The sequence below is a fragment of the Netta rufina genome (assembly GCF_964035555.1).
Source record: "Netta rufina genome assembly, chromosome: 12".
In the NCBI taxonomy this organism is placed as follows: domain Eukaryota; kingdom Metazoa; phylum Chordata; class Aves; order Anseriformes; family Anatidae; genus Netta; species Netta rufina.
In genome coordinates this window covers 8,202,848-8,216,675 of record NC_140135.1, presented here as the reverse complement: position 1 = coordinate 8,216,675, position 13,828 = coordinate 8,202,848, and the positions used below count along the sequence as shown (strand labels likewise).

Here is a 13,828-nt window from a genome sequence, read left to right as displayed (position 1 = left end):
TCAGCATTTCTGCCTGGAAAACACTTGGACATGACCGCTCTCTTCTTCCTCTCCCCTCTCCACACTCATTCCCTGGCCTCCCAGTAACTTTGCAGCCCCGGTACAAACCTCGAAGGGGAGCAGCTGCACAAAACGCTGCAGGGAGGTGGTGGTGCCCTGCAGGTACTTCTAACCAAGCCCGTGGGGTAAGCTCCCAGTCTCCCCAATGGGACACGAGAAAAAAAACATTGTTCTCTGTCTGCCACTGAGCTCCCAGAGAGATGTTGGTGCCAGGCCAGCAAGCACTAAGGAGTCTCTCTCCTGTGAGCAGGACTGTGAGGGCCGCCAGCTGTCCTGCCCTAACACCAGTGTCCCTTCAGGGACCGAAATGAGAAAAGCTCCTCTGAGGCCCTCCACCAGGGCACAATTCTAAAAGCAGCTAAATACCACGGTTTCTGGCACTGGTCTACGAACTACTCTTCTAGGTCCCCGCTCAGTTAAGTATTTCTCACTGAATTAAGGGGAATTTAAGTATGTGCTTATGCCTTTGCATGAACAAAGGCTGCTGAATCAAAAGAAACTGCTGAGAGTGGAGTAGAAGCCCTTAAAAATCACATGGGTTTTGTTCTAAAAGTATCTGTTATTTATTCCCAAGTCCTTATCTTGTTTATAACAAAGAAATGCACAAAATTCCTTTCCCAAGGCTGGACAGTCCTGGAGCACATCCGCACCAAACGGGGACAAAAATAAGCTTGATTTTAGACAGATTAAATAAGCAAGCAAGAAAATCTCCTTACTTCTCTCTGCCCTCTTTGACTTTTTTTATTTCTCTGTACACAGCAAACCTGGCTTTGTGGCCTTATGCTAAGTCTGCTGAATTTGATGGAGCTCTTTCTGCTGGATTGAATGGGTTTTGGAGCAGGCCTTGTAGACGGAAGACAGCAGCATTTTTATACAGCTTTCTCATCTGGTTTCTAGAGAAAGGAATATTACATTATTGAAATACTGGTCCAGCACACAGCCCCCCTCAACTGCCAATATTCATTCTACCTTGTTGCTGAAATCAAAATTACCCTACTTTCTCTCTGCACTTTCTTTAGGAACGTTAAACCTGTAAAGACCAAACAGGTTTCCGATTTCTAACTCATTTCTATAGACAACCTTCCAACCACAATTGCTTCTTAAGCACATCGCACACAAGGATAAGCATACAAGCAATAGTTTCCAGACATTGCAACCAACCACTTTAAATGACCGTGCCCCAGACCAGAAGCCCCATGAGGCTGCAGCGAGGATGTTTGGTGCCGGTGACTTTGTCAGGCTGTGCAACAGCCTGCGGCTGGCAAGGGCTGCGCGGTCGCACGAGTGCGATGCAGCACCCTGGCCTCTTCCCCAAAAATCCAGCTGAATAAGTACATGGTTTTGGTGAAACAGAGGAATGCGAAACACTCTTGGTTCAGCTAATGAAGTGTGCGTGAATGAGCCAGGACATTTCTGTCGTTGTGGCCCTGATCCAGCTGCCACCCCCAGCTAGGGGGGCGATTCTCATGGCTGCACGGGGGGACAAGTTCCCAGCCTCTGTGCCAGCCAGGCCCCCCCGACGGATGCACTGCACTGCTTGATGGTATTTTTCCAAACCCTCACTTACTGCCTAGGGTAACACTCCATCTCCAGCGTGTCACAGCAGTCTCACACGAACCTGAGTCAACGCGAGAGGCCTCCTGAGCTCAGGTCCCTTCCCCGCCCTGAAAGCAGAGGGGTACAGGCGGTTCTGGTTCACGTATATATTGTCAGAGCACTCAATACACACTTGGAAATCTTAAAGCAGGTCGTGACATGTTGTCTATAACTAAAATATATCGATACACAGACACACAATGTGCTTTTGCAAAATGACAGAAAAACTGTTCTTTTCATGGTACCTCAATACGAACATGGCTGCGTTTGGCTTTTTGACCACTACTGCTCTAAGAGACATATTGGCATCAGGTAAATAAATTTGCTACCCATATTTAATCACCGTAAATAAAAGAAGCAGACCAATCTGCGTATGGATTTTTTCTTTTTTCTTTTGAATTTGCATGCTTAATACAGAACTAGTAGGTTTAAAATCTCACTGAGCATTCTATGTGAATTAACCAGATTCTAAAGTAATGTGAAAAGGAAGAGAATGAAAAGTACAGCTTTTCATTTAAACATAGGCAGCTGTCTTCATGCAGGGATTTCTTTAGTTTTTCTTTAAAATTACACTTTGCATTAAAGAACATAGCCAGTGTAAACACAGTCCGTAACACTTATAAAACAGTGCAAATTTTGTAGATTTCTGGGAGGAGGTTGAAATACAGATATTTATAATGGAGGTAAAATCACTTTCTCAGTAGAAAAATACGCATATTAAACACCTATCTCTATGTTTGGAACTTAACTTCACAAAAGAGCAAGTTATAGTTCTATAGTGTGTAAGAAATTAGCATCTCTCCTAGATCTCTATTTTGGTGTTAGTGTCAAATGCATAATAACGCTAGTAAAAGCAACAAGAGAAATGTATTATTTAGAACCTAAGAAAAAAATTATAGATAAAAACTGATGTAAGAGGACAACAAATAAAGAACTGGGGAAAAAAGCAATGGAAAAATACTGACCTCTCTGAATTATTGCACGTTTGAGATCATTCTCATGGCCTTTGGGCCAATTCTGGATACTTCTAAGTCTTAGGTCAGCGTTTGTTTCCACTTTGACTGTAGGGTACAATTTAGGAACCACTGCAAAATGTTAAGGATTTACTGAGCTTGTTTGCTGATGAAACCACAGGCAGCTGAGTGCAGAGCGCTAACTTTTATCCATGCAATCAGAGAGAACAATGCGAAAAACATACTGAAATGCAGGCAAGATCGCCTGCCATAAAAGTATTTCTGGGGACTTGCTTCAGCAGATCTGACTGAGACAAAACTCTTGTGTCTATTGTGTTTTCATTAATGCTGTGCCAAAAAAAAAGCAAAATTGGCTTCTGCCTTCGTTATTTAGAGCCTTTTCCTTGAATACTGTTGTATACTGAACTTGTAATCAACTAGGCTGGGAATCTTCGTGAAACACACTGCTCTGAAGAAAACTCACTGCGTAGCAATGCGTGATGCTGAGTGTCTGGGCAGCCCCTCTCATCCACAAGCAGCAAGAATGCTTTCCACTGAAGGTAAATGACAGTATCCTCATGCGACTGATGGGACCATGCACAGAAGTGAGAATGCAAGACCTGGCCATCTTTTTAAAAATATCACTTTTTACTACTTGCACAGAGAGCGGAAATATTCCTGCTTCAGCTAGATTTTAAGGGTATAAAGTGACAGGTAGATTGGGAAAGAACTTGTCTCAGGTGATTATCACTGCAATTGAAGTCAGACTACTAGTAAACGTGAATAATTTAGCACTTCATCTCTGAATATTGCTGTAGTAATTATTTTCTATTGCTGACGTTCTCAGAAAAAGATTAATTTGAAATTGTAACTATTGATTTGGGGAAAAAAGCTATGTGAAATTACATTGCCTTTACTACAAATCTTAAAACAGCTCGAGATCTTAAGAAATTTCAAATCAATGAATTCACCAAAAGACAAATTTATACCTAATTTTAAAAAACGCCATTAAAAACCTGGAAAAATTATGAAATAATCTATAATCCACAGAAAAATTGTTTTAAATCCTCCTAAACATCTTTCAATATTCTAGTAGGTTGTTTAATAAAAACACATTGCTAATCATTCACTAGGAGTACAACATGCCTCAATAATAAAATGAAGGGATGCTGATGCAAGCAGGTGATTTATTCTGCAGTAGCTGTTACTATGCACTTTATCGATAAAGCTTCATCTGCCTTGTTTCAGCTGGTCATCTTCTAAAATGCACTTGAAAGAGAATGTTACTGGGAAGATCTCCTCCTCCTTCCTTTTGAGAATGATTCACCCCTTGTGGTCTGTGCAGGAGATAATCATTTTTGTAGCATGATATGATATTAGAATTTCAAACTGTACTGAAGGTTATATGAGAAAACCAACAACTTCTGTGTATTTCAAATACTATTACATAAGTATGGATGCTGGAGATCATACACAGTGAACTTTTATCCATCCCAGATTGTAAACCTACTGTAGAATGTGATGTGTTTTTTCTTTCCCCCCACCCCCCCTTTTTTTTTTTATAGAAGCAATCAAGCTGTACATTAAAAGACAGGAAGGACATTACTGACTTACAAAAGAATGCCCCCTTTGTCAATAATTTGTAAATGTAAACAAAAAAGTTCAAGTAGAAAAGCAAGTAAGTGTGCCGCTGCTTCAAATATGGTTTGTTGTCCCATGGGGTTTGGGCAAAGTTCTTTAAAAACACGTCTTCATGGCAGTCATGAAGCATCTCAGAAGTGTCCTGATCTTCGCTACCAGATATCACTGGTGAAGCTAAGCTCCCTTGCTGATAAAGGTAGCAAGGGGTTGTTCCTGTGAAACTCCTGGGGATCCTTCATGGTATTGTTAAGAGGTAGCTGTCCGTTTAGTAGTGTCAAAGGTATGTTACAGTATGTGTGGTGGTTGCTTATGGAAGCTATCGGCAACGTTGCTGCCGCCACATCGTATTCGTATCCTCTGCAGTAATGTCTCATTTGCACAGAATCTGCTTGATGGTAATCAGTTAAATCAGCCCGTGATTCTACCAGCGTGGCAGAAGTGCCTGTGACGGCAAGGGAGGGTACAGTCTGGAGGTCTCCGAAAAGGCCCTGCTCCGCAGAATCCAGGACCTGACGCCGAGACACCACCTCCTTTTTCTTCCCTGGCATTTCAAAGACAAGGCGCTTCCAAAACTTAGAATTCAGTTTGCTGCTTCTTGGTCCTTTCCACTTCACCACTGAGAGAAGTTTGATGGTGTGCTTTAAAGATTCCACTTCGTGATAATTCACTTTCCCTTTTAATTCAGTACACTCAATCAAAATAACTTTGATTTCTCCACTGACTAGCATGTTATGGAGTCTGTTTTCCATCTCAAAAATACTCCATCCTCTCCTGAGAACATAGTCTGGAGTTAACACGATAATGAGTCTTCTGCTTTGCTCAACACATCTTGTGAGATCTTCAATGTAGGCTACAAATTATAGAAAGAGAGAAAGAGTAAAGAATAAAGAAGACTATTGTATCAAAACATCAGGCTTGCAATTACGTTTAACAAAATCCTATAGCTCACTGATCCACGCCATTTAAGACAAGGGGCACTTCACGATATACTCCAACAGAAACAGGATTGTGCATCACAACACATTGCTATTAATAGAATATATACGAGAAAACTCCTCAATAACATCCTCAGTCCGTAACTGTTTCTCCCTGTTCATCTCAACAGAACGGCATTTACATAATATCCTCACTGTGTAGATGCATTACTGACTAAAAACACACAGTTCACTTACTGCCAAGTTATAGGTCAAGATCAATGTAATGTTTGTGTAAATTTTAACATTAACACTGGTTATGATTAAAGTCACATTGAGGGAAGCACACTCTGGGAAGCAGTTCTTGTGTTTCAGATGCAAGGGCAGGAGGATGCTGCAGGGTGTGCAAACTGTAATTAGCAAGTGCTCAGAAAGAAATCAACCTTATCACATGCAGAAGTTGTGCTATGGCATAGAAGCAGCATGGTAGCTCTGTCTTCTCTAGGTATTGACCACAAAAACACAGCAGCATTTTTTGTGGCTCAATGGTCTGTTTTAATACTGCAAACCTGTGCTTCTATGTACACCAAGGTATTAACAGAAACTTCACAAGTGACGGGAACAAATGGAAAATTTAAGCATATTGGAGGTGTTTATTTGCTGAGACATCAGTGATGAAGAAAATAGTATTCTTCTTTCATTCATGCACACCAAGAAGTTGCGAATGATCAGTGTAAGCAGAAATGCCAGCCCCATCATCAGCTCCATGAAGTCAGCTTACTGAACTTGAAACTGGTCTTGAAGTTGGACTTGGGTTTCTGATCCAGAGTTTCACTTGTCCCAGGGATGGCAGGGAAGAGATGCCAATTAGAGTGGTCTGACATGGAACGGGATGGGAAAGAGGTCTACTTACAGACCTGATCTAAAACCCATTTAAATGACAGGACTCCAAGAAGTTTCAATAGGTTTTGGGTCAGGACCAGAAACATGAAAACACTTGAAAGAAATACGAAGATCAGAAAAGTGTTCACTGGTTGCAGAGCATCGTGATTGTGAGCTTAGAGACAGGAAATTATTATTTTAACTACATGAACCTTTTGACCATGCTACTCAGAATGTGCTATCTGACAACAGAGGAGAAGCATGTGTTATAAATGAAGACTTGGACACAAAAGCTGCACAGAACAGATCTTTACTCAGCACAGGGCAGGGCCTCTCTTACACACACTGCCCTCTAGCAGGAACAACGATTACAAATAACATCATTAATCAACATCTGTTACTGCAAGACTCATTTTTATAGTCCCAGGCACCGTACCACAGCATGCTTATTCACACCACTTCCAGTAAAGTAAATAGCTACAAAATAGGCCAACAGGAACATTCTAAAATAGCTTATTTTCATGAGACTGAAGGCATAGTTAGCATCAAATCTGCCTTTACTAATGTTTTATTTCACCACTTAGCAGCAAGAAGAATTTCTTTCACAAATGGAAAAAAGAGGCAATTGTAAACATCCCACAGACACACACAAAATTAAGACATACACATACATTACAAATCTCTAGGCAACAATCCTGACTTTCAGTTTTATGATTCTTTAATCATGCAGCATTTACAGTTATTTTTTTTTTCTCTTAAAATATTTTATGAGGACAACCCCCACATTGCTCTGTGTAAAATAGTTACTCATTAATGAAAAAAATTCAACATTATGATCCATGGGAGAGGCAGCAGAGAGGGGAGAGAATCAGCAACAATGAGAAAATGATAAGCAGAACTGGTGAAACAAAACTTAGGGAAAGGTAGAAATGTTCAATACAATGGAAAGAGATTATCCCAATGTATCAACAGCTCAGACTCTTCATTTTCTTCCTTTCTTTCTGCTCCCAAAAAGAAAGAATTTAGGTGGGAAGCTTCATCATTAGAGGTTGAATCTGCAAGATACAGTAAAACAACAAACTATCATGCATCTTTCCTGAGACATATTCATCCCTCCTCCAAACACCTCAGCACACTGCTATGTACAAGACAATTCTCTGCAGGACACATTCAGTACCATGTAGCCAGGTTAGCGCTAAGCATAGCCACGCATATCCTGTACGCATCCAATTCCAAAGAAAAAAGTCACTTCCCTTTCATATCTTCAAATATCCAGCAGCAATAATTTCAGTGGCAACAACCCATCCATTGCACCACCTCAACCGAAAACTCACCAGACTTTGCTTTAGCCAAAGAGGGAATAAGGTAGGAAGATGAGAGGAAAAATCCCCTATTTTCTCAGGTGTACACTTCTCCCCTCTGTGCCTCTCCCATACTTTGGTATGCCCTCCTTACTTGATGGATATTGCAACTTTGGAGCTCTTTCTACAGACAACTTTGTACAGACCTTCACAAATGACCACTAGGTGCAAATTCCAAATTGCAGCTGGTTCAATGATGGACACAGCCAATGTACAGGGGGTCTGCTGGTGCAGTGAGGATGAAATACACCGTATTACAGAAAAAAGTGGAAACCCAAATGAAAGGCAAACACCTTTTCCAGCCATCTGGCCCAGAAGCATTGAATACGCCCCATAACTTAAGCTTGGGACAACTGCTACTACTTCCCTGGAGCACGTGGTTCCATTGGGTGCATCCTGCAGAATGCCCAATGTGCACAACAAACATTTCTGCCAGGAAAAGCAAAGAAGGATGGGTTCCTGTCTTTCTAAAGCCTCTGGAAATTCATGCTTCTGCCCACCCTTCAGTGCTACAAGAGTGCATAAATTTTAGAGTTGCTAAATCACTCACCCACTCCCTTTCAATTCAGGATTAGAGACTGCTCAAAATAACGGAGGGTAAGCTCTCTTAAGTGTTCTCTCTATTAGAAGTATTAAATCCAAACCAGCTATATTGCAAAGGGATGGTTTTGCCTTTCTATTGAGCTAAAAGGTAATTGTCAAGCAGTGGTTCTGTTTCACTTTCAAGAAGAAACTGAACAAGCACTTCAGGATTCACATCACCAACCATCATCAACTGCAAGACTCCAGACAAATATGTTTTCATCAGATAAATGTCATTTCATTAAAACTTGATTGTTGTCAAAGAAGGAGTCCGTTTCAATGACATTTCATTATGAGGGGAGAAAAAATCTTGATGAAATCAGGATAATTTGTCTTTGTTTCTCAAAATTATATTGTATCATAAAGTATAAAGTAAAAATAAAATGGCAGAATTAGCATTAACCCACTTGATTTTATTGAAAAAGGACATTTTAATTTTGACCTTTTTTTTCTCTCCTCTTCTTGAAACACCATTTTGCAATATGGCACAAAAACAGTTTTCAAAACGTTAGCATTTCTCATTAAAAAATTACAGTTTTGGGAAGCTCTGCCACTAACTTACTTGTATCATGGCCAATGTGACCTTCAATGAAATATGGACAACAAGAAGTTTTAGACCTATAAACAAACGTTTTTTTTGCATGGTTGCCCCTCAGCGATGAAGACAGATAACCTGACAGCAAATACATACTCACTAGATACCGTCAACATGTAACGATGGTGAACGTAGTGTGGAGCACTGATGTCTGAGACACACATCCTATTTGCAAGAGTGTAATCACCCATAATTACCTCCTGAATCCTGAATGAGCCACGCTAACCATGGGCCAGGAGGAAACCCAGACAACCTAATATGCAAGTGGTCCAAGATCAAGAAAACTAAAGAACACTATGGACACGGAGTTGCTTACACAAAGAAATATCTGACTAACTAGACTCAAACAATCTGCAAAAGCAGCTGAGGGAGAGGGGAAGAACAGCAACCATATCACGTCTTATGGATATTTTTGGCAAATGTGGTCTGCAGCACCGCAAGGACCAAGCAGTACGTGCCATCAACCATGCTGGCCAGTTCCTGACACTGAAAATAACCAGACCTTCTGCCTCTGGCAACATGACTATCACTTGAGGAAGAGTTATTTATAGAAGAATAATTCAGTTCCCAATAGTTCCTAAACCCTAACTCGAGTTACTTTATTACAACAAAAATAACTGCTTGTCTTGCTTTTCCTGTTTTTTTAAATATTTGTTGCTTGTGTTAGCTCCAGCAAGAACAGCAATGCAGTCAGCAATGCTGAAACAGAACAGAGTGACAGCCTCTGCCCCAAAGAGAGCACAGTCCCACTATAAGCTAAGAGACGGGTGATGAGCACAACAGAAAGAAACAATAAAATAGAAGATGGCTTTGGTGGTATCTCCTTGAAGACCCAAGTGTCTGAAGTTGGTGATTTTGGGGAAACTGGTAGAGTAGTGGATGTTGGAATCAAAATTCTGGGTATTTAGAATCAAAGACTCGTAGACACAGGCTGGGATCTGAAGGTCTCCAGCTCAATCCTCTGCCCCAAGCAGGAAGAGAAGATTCCTCAGGGCCTTGTCTAGTAGAGCTTTGAAAATCTCCAAGGATCTTCTCAAGGTTTCTTCTCTGGTGACTATGGGTACTGTCCTGGTGTCTGACCACCCTCATGGCAAGGGAAAATTTCCAAATATTAGATTGGAATTTTCAGGGTTAGAACTTCCATCTGTGGCCTCTTATCCAACAACTGTGCATCTCTGAGAAGAGTCTGCCTCTGTGCTTTCCACTATAATTCTGCTGTATTTCATTTTTACTTGCCTGGCATTAACTGTAAGATTCATACAGAGCAAATAACCAGGGACTTCGTAAGGGAGTTTTTGTGGTGCTGAGTGCTCTATTTCCGATCCACGTAAATGGTATCACATACCTAATAAAGGCTCCTTGGGAACCCCAGGCACACTGTCCAAGTGGGTTTTCTTCATCCAGGAACTTAGGAAGCTCAGTCAACAACAACAGAAAACCAAACAAAACCAACAACACAAAAGAAACCCACTGCAGACGGGCAGACACAACTACAAACAGCCAGAAATCCAATATTGACTGTTGGGTGCTTTTTATTGGATGCCTGAGGTGCTCTCCTGTCATGCTGCCAAGCTCTTATTTCCCAGGTAAAAGCAAAGATTTTTATTCTATCAGTGTTGTTCTTTTCAGTGCCTGATCTCTACACCCTGGGCAGAGCTGGGGTGAATTGCTGGTGTGTTTTCAATCCTGTTAAGATCAAATGCGCGTATGCTTAGAGAGCAGCTAGATGATGTTCTAATAGATTAGTATTGCTGGTATTAAAAATACAAACAGACAGTCTTGATCTCTTCACTTTCAGGGTTTAAAATAATTTGTAGAAGCCACTGGAGAAAATATCTTCCTCTGATGTAGATCCAATTTTAGAAAATCAAGCACAAATATATCATTCTCTCTGTAGAAACATCCTCAGCAAGACAGAAAAAGTCTCAGATAAAAATGTAAGTATTTCTACTTTTTCCTCGGGTCTCCTAACACTGAATTAAAAAGCTCACAGGATTTGAGAGTCTGCTTGGCTGCGGAAAAGGGTTTGTTCAAAAAAGGTCTTGAAAAGTAATAAGGTGGAAAAAATGTTAATGGTTAAGAAGAATTAAGGCTCGCCGCCTCCTTATACAGGCCGACATGTTCATTGGCGCCTTAGGTGCCCAGGCAGAGAGGTATATGTGCTGTCAGCTTTGAGGGAGTGAAGAATGCTCTCTCTCTCATTACCAAAGGATACTCTTTAAGAAAGAATAGCTGGAATTAAAGTCAAACTTGGTCTTGCTGCTTACACAGCACACCACATGTGGCGTCTTGCTGCCTTGCCGCCCCTCCAGCCTGCACGGCTGCGTGGGCTTCTGCATGAGGGAGAGCAGAGGAGCGGTGGCTGCTTGAGGCCTGTTTCCACCTCACCGGGTCACGGCTGGGTCCTTTCATGCTGCTCTCAGGCGACACCAAGAGTCTCCACAAAGGTCCTTGCTGGCTCCTGCGAGGTGGGCATCACCAAGGCCTTCAGTGCCCTTCCTGAGGGGTCTCCCACTGGGACAACATGCTTCGCTTGGATAGTTAGTAATTGTATTCCGGCTTTGGAGGGCACAGAAACCGACGCTTCCTGCAAATGTGACTCAGGCTAATCTAACTTGGACTCCTGAGGCCAGGAATCTGCTTTCCAAAGATACGGCCTCGGCCCCCGCAGCCATCATCTCTGTCCTCCAAGGGCCTGCAACATCTGCTCCACACGCCTCCTTCAGACAGCCAGTCCTCAGCATAGAGCCAAAATGCAGAGGTGGGGACACTGCCAGGGTCCCCCCTTTCAGCAGAGGAGCTCTGCTGAGTGAGCAAACCCCTGCTCAGGTACATCTGGCTCGAACTTCTCCCACAGCTGCAGAGGGGCATGCTGCGCCTGTCACAGCTTTTCCCTAGAGGCGAATCACCTGGCAAAATCATAATCAAATTCGTCCTGAACTTTTCTGCAGTCAGCTTTTCAGTTTGTTCAGAGAAGTATCCAGGGAAGACAAATGAAATACTATTTAACATATCTATTTTTTGCTTGCTCTCAAACCCAAACAGCAGCTGTGTTACTGCATGCCAGGAAGCAAGCGCAATAATGCACACCCTCCTGTGGCAGCACCTTAAAACTGCAGAGATTGTGTGAAACAACCAGACTTAGAAAACACCCCAGATTTGCTGGAATCACACATTTAAGTACAGGGGAAAAGATACAGAAGGCAACATCAGCATGGAGAGCGGGAAAGCATTATATCACACCAAGTCATTTACACCAAAAGACAAGGAAATGCGGTACACGTGAGAAGAAATATTTCCTAAAATCAAAATGGATAACTATGACCAAAACCCCATTTTTCTATAGGAATATACCCTGAAGAGCTGTATATTTTGTCACATCTGCCACTTTTTGTGACAGTCACTCTAAAATATGTTAGGTTTGCCTCTGAAATTTCTAGCAGGTCGATAGCACATCATGCTGCCTGCTCTCCTCACTACGCACTACAAGCCCTTGTAAGACTGGTGAGCATTGCACAAATGGCAGAAACAGCCACGTTCCCTTCTCCTTTGCACACCAACAGCTTGCAAATAGAGGAGGCTGAGCCTTCCCTCCTTCCCCATCACCTTTCCCTCTCTCTTGCCCCCCTCAAAATCAAGTGCCACCCCCCATTTCTTTTCCAAAGCTGAAGCGTGCAAATCACTCTCATTTCGGATCCGTATTTTATTCTGTATTGTCATTATGCCTGATTAAGCGTTCTTGAAGCTCCATATGTTAGAATCAGGCCCTTTCATAACACTGAAGAAGTGAGTTTGAGAGGAAAAAAGAAGTATTAAGTCTGTGAATGCTCATAAATGAGAACTGACATTTTCAGGTACCCTACATTTTCAGGAGAGGTTTAATGAATACCCGAAGTGATGACAAGTATTTGCTGAGTGTCTGACTGACAAAAATAGACAAAAATAAAATACCAGGCTGGCTGGTATAGCAATTGGAAAGAAGGATCTCATTTCAGATTAATCTGTGCGTATAGTTATTGGTGAAAGGCCAGATTTAAACGCCAATTCACTTGTATAATTGCAGTGTATAACTGCTATACGGTTGGATATGAAACAACTATTTACTACAGTCCCGTGATTTTTAACACAAAAAGACATTTTCTCTTATTATCTAATAATTCAGTACCGCTTGCTTGGGCTGTCAGAAATAAAAAGGCTATAAGCCAAGTCCCCTTACTGGAATATGTTTCAGGGGACAGTAAAACTCACTCCTCGCAAGGGCAAAGCACAAAGGAATAAAGGAAGCAGCCCTGGGCTAGGAGCTGCAAATGCACATGATCGGTTCAAGCCACTGCAGGGGGTTTTGCATGATCTCTGCCTAGGCTCTGACTCCTCTCTCCCAGTGGGACTGGAGTCAGAGCTCTGCTTCCAGCTCCCTCAAATAGCAAAGAAACAGGCTTCAACTTCTGGGGCAGGCACTGGGTTTGGCAGCAGCAAGGCAGCAGTTTCAAGTCTTTGGCAGGCAGGCTGCTAATGCAGTCATGTTCTAGCTGTTTCATGTTTGGGGACATCTGCTCCAGTACAGTCAATGCTTTGTTTTCTTGTTCCTATTTCCTATCCAGTAGCATATACAGAAATAAGTTCATACACTCTTTTAGCATTTTTCATGGAAATGATTTGTAGCAGACAAAATTAGTGGGGGGGAAGGGGGAAGAAAGCATGCTTTTCACATGGGTAACATTTCAAATAAATATGATATTAAAGCAAACATATTGTGCCATTCCTTGACGTGATTCATGGTCTTTTTGACTTGTCCAGAAATGGATTTGGAAGAAGAGATGCCATAACCACAGCTCAGAAGGCATTAACTGTTGGTACAGACATCCAAAGGTGCTGCTGAATCTTCAGACGCAGCAGCAAAATTGATTTAAAATGGACAGCTGTATTTTACCATCAGCATGGAAGACAGCGTCAGAGCACAGGACCGTGCACAGTCCCCTGAAGAATTAGTATTACTTACACAATACCGATACTGCTCAGAAATGCAACACTTGGTCAGAACTCTAATGAAAAACTACATGTTTGCCATTAATTGGAAAACTAATGTAGCTATTTATAAGGCTTCAAAGTTAGGGAAAAAAGACAAAAAATAATCCCATTTTCAATAATAAAACAGAAACCACAAATCTTTTTTGGAACTTTCATTTTTAGCTCCTTGTATCTGACACAGAGATTTTATATTACACTATTGCTTGCAGCACTGCT

At 41.7% G+C, this 13,828-nt stretch overlaps 1 protein-coding gene across 1 annotated transcript in view; it reads right to left on the bottom strand.

Annotated features, from left to right (window-relative positions):
* Window positions 1–4,402: 4,402 nt before the first annotated feature.
* IL1RAPL2 (interleukin 1 receptor accessory protein like 2) overlaps window positions 4,403–13,828 on the bottom strand; it is a gene marked incomplete at both ends in the record, with an annotated part of 317,482 nt that continues 308,056 nt past the window's right edge. Inside the window, one exon of the mRNA XM_084294337.1 lies at window positions 4,403–5,100. Within this exon, the coding sequence (XP_084150463.1) occupies window positions 4,403–5,100 (698 nt within the window). The remainder of the gene's footprint in view (window positions 5,101–13,828) is intronic.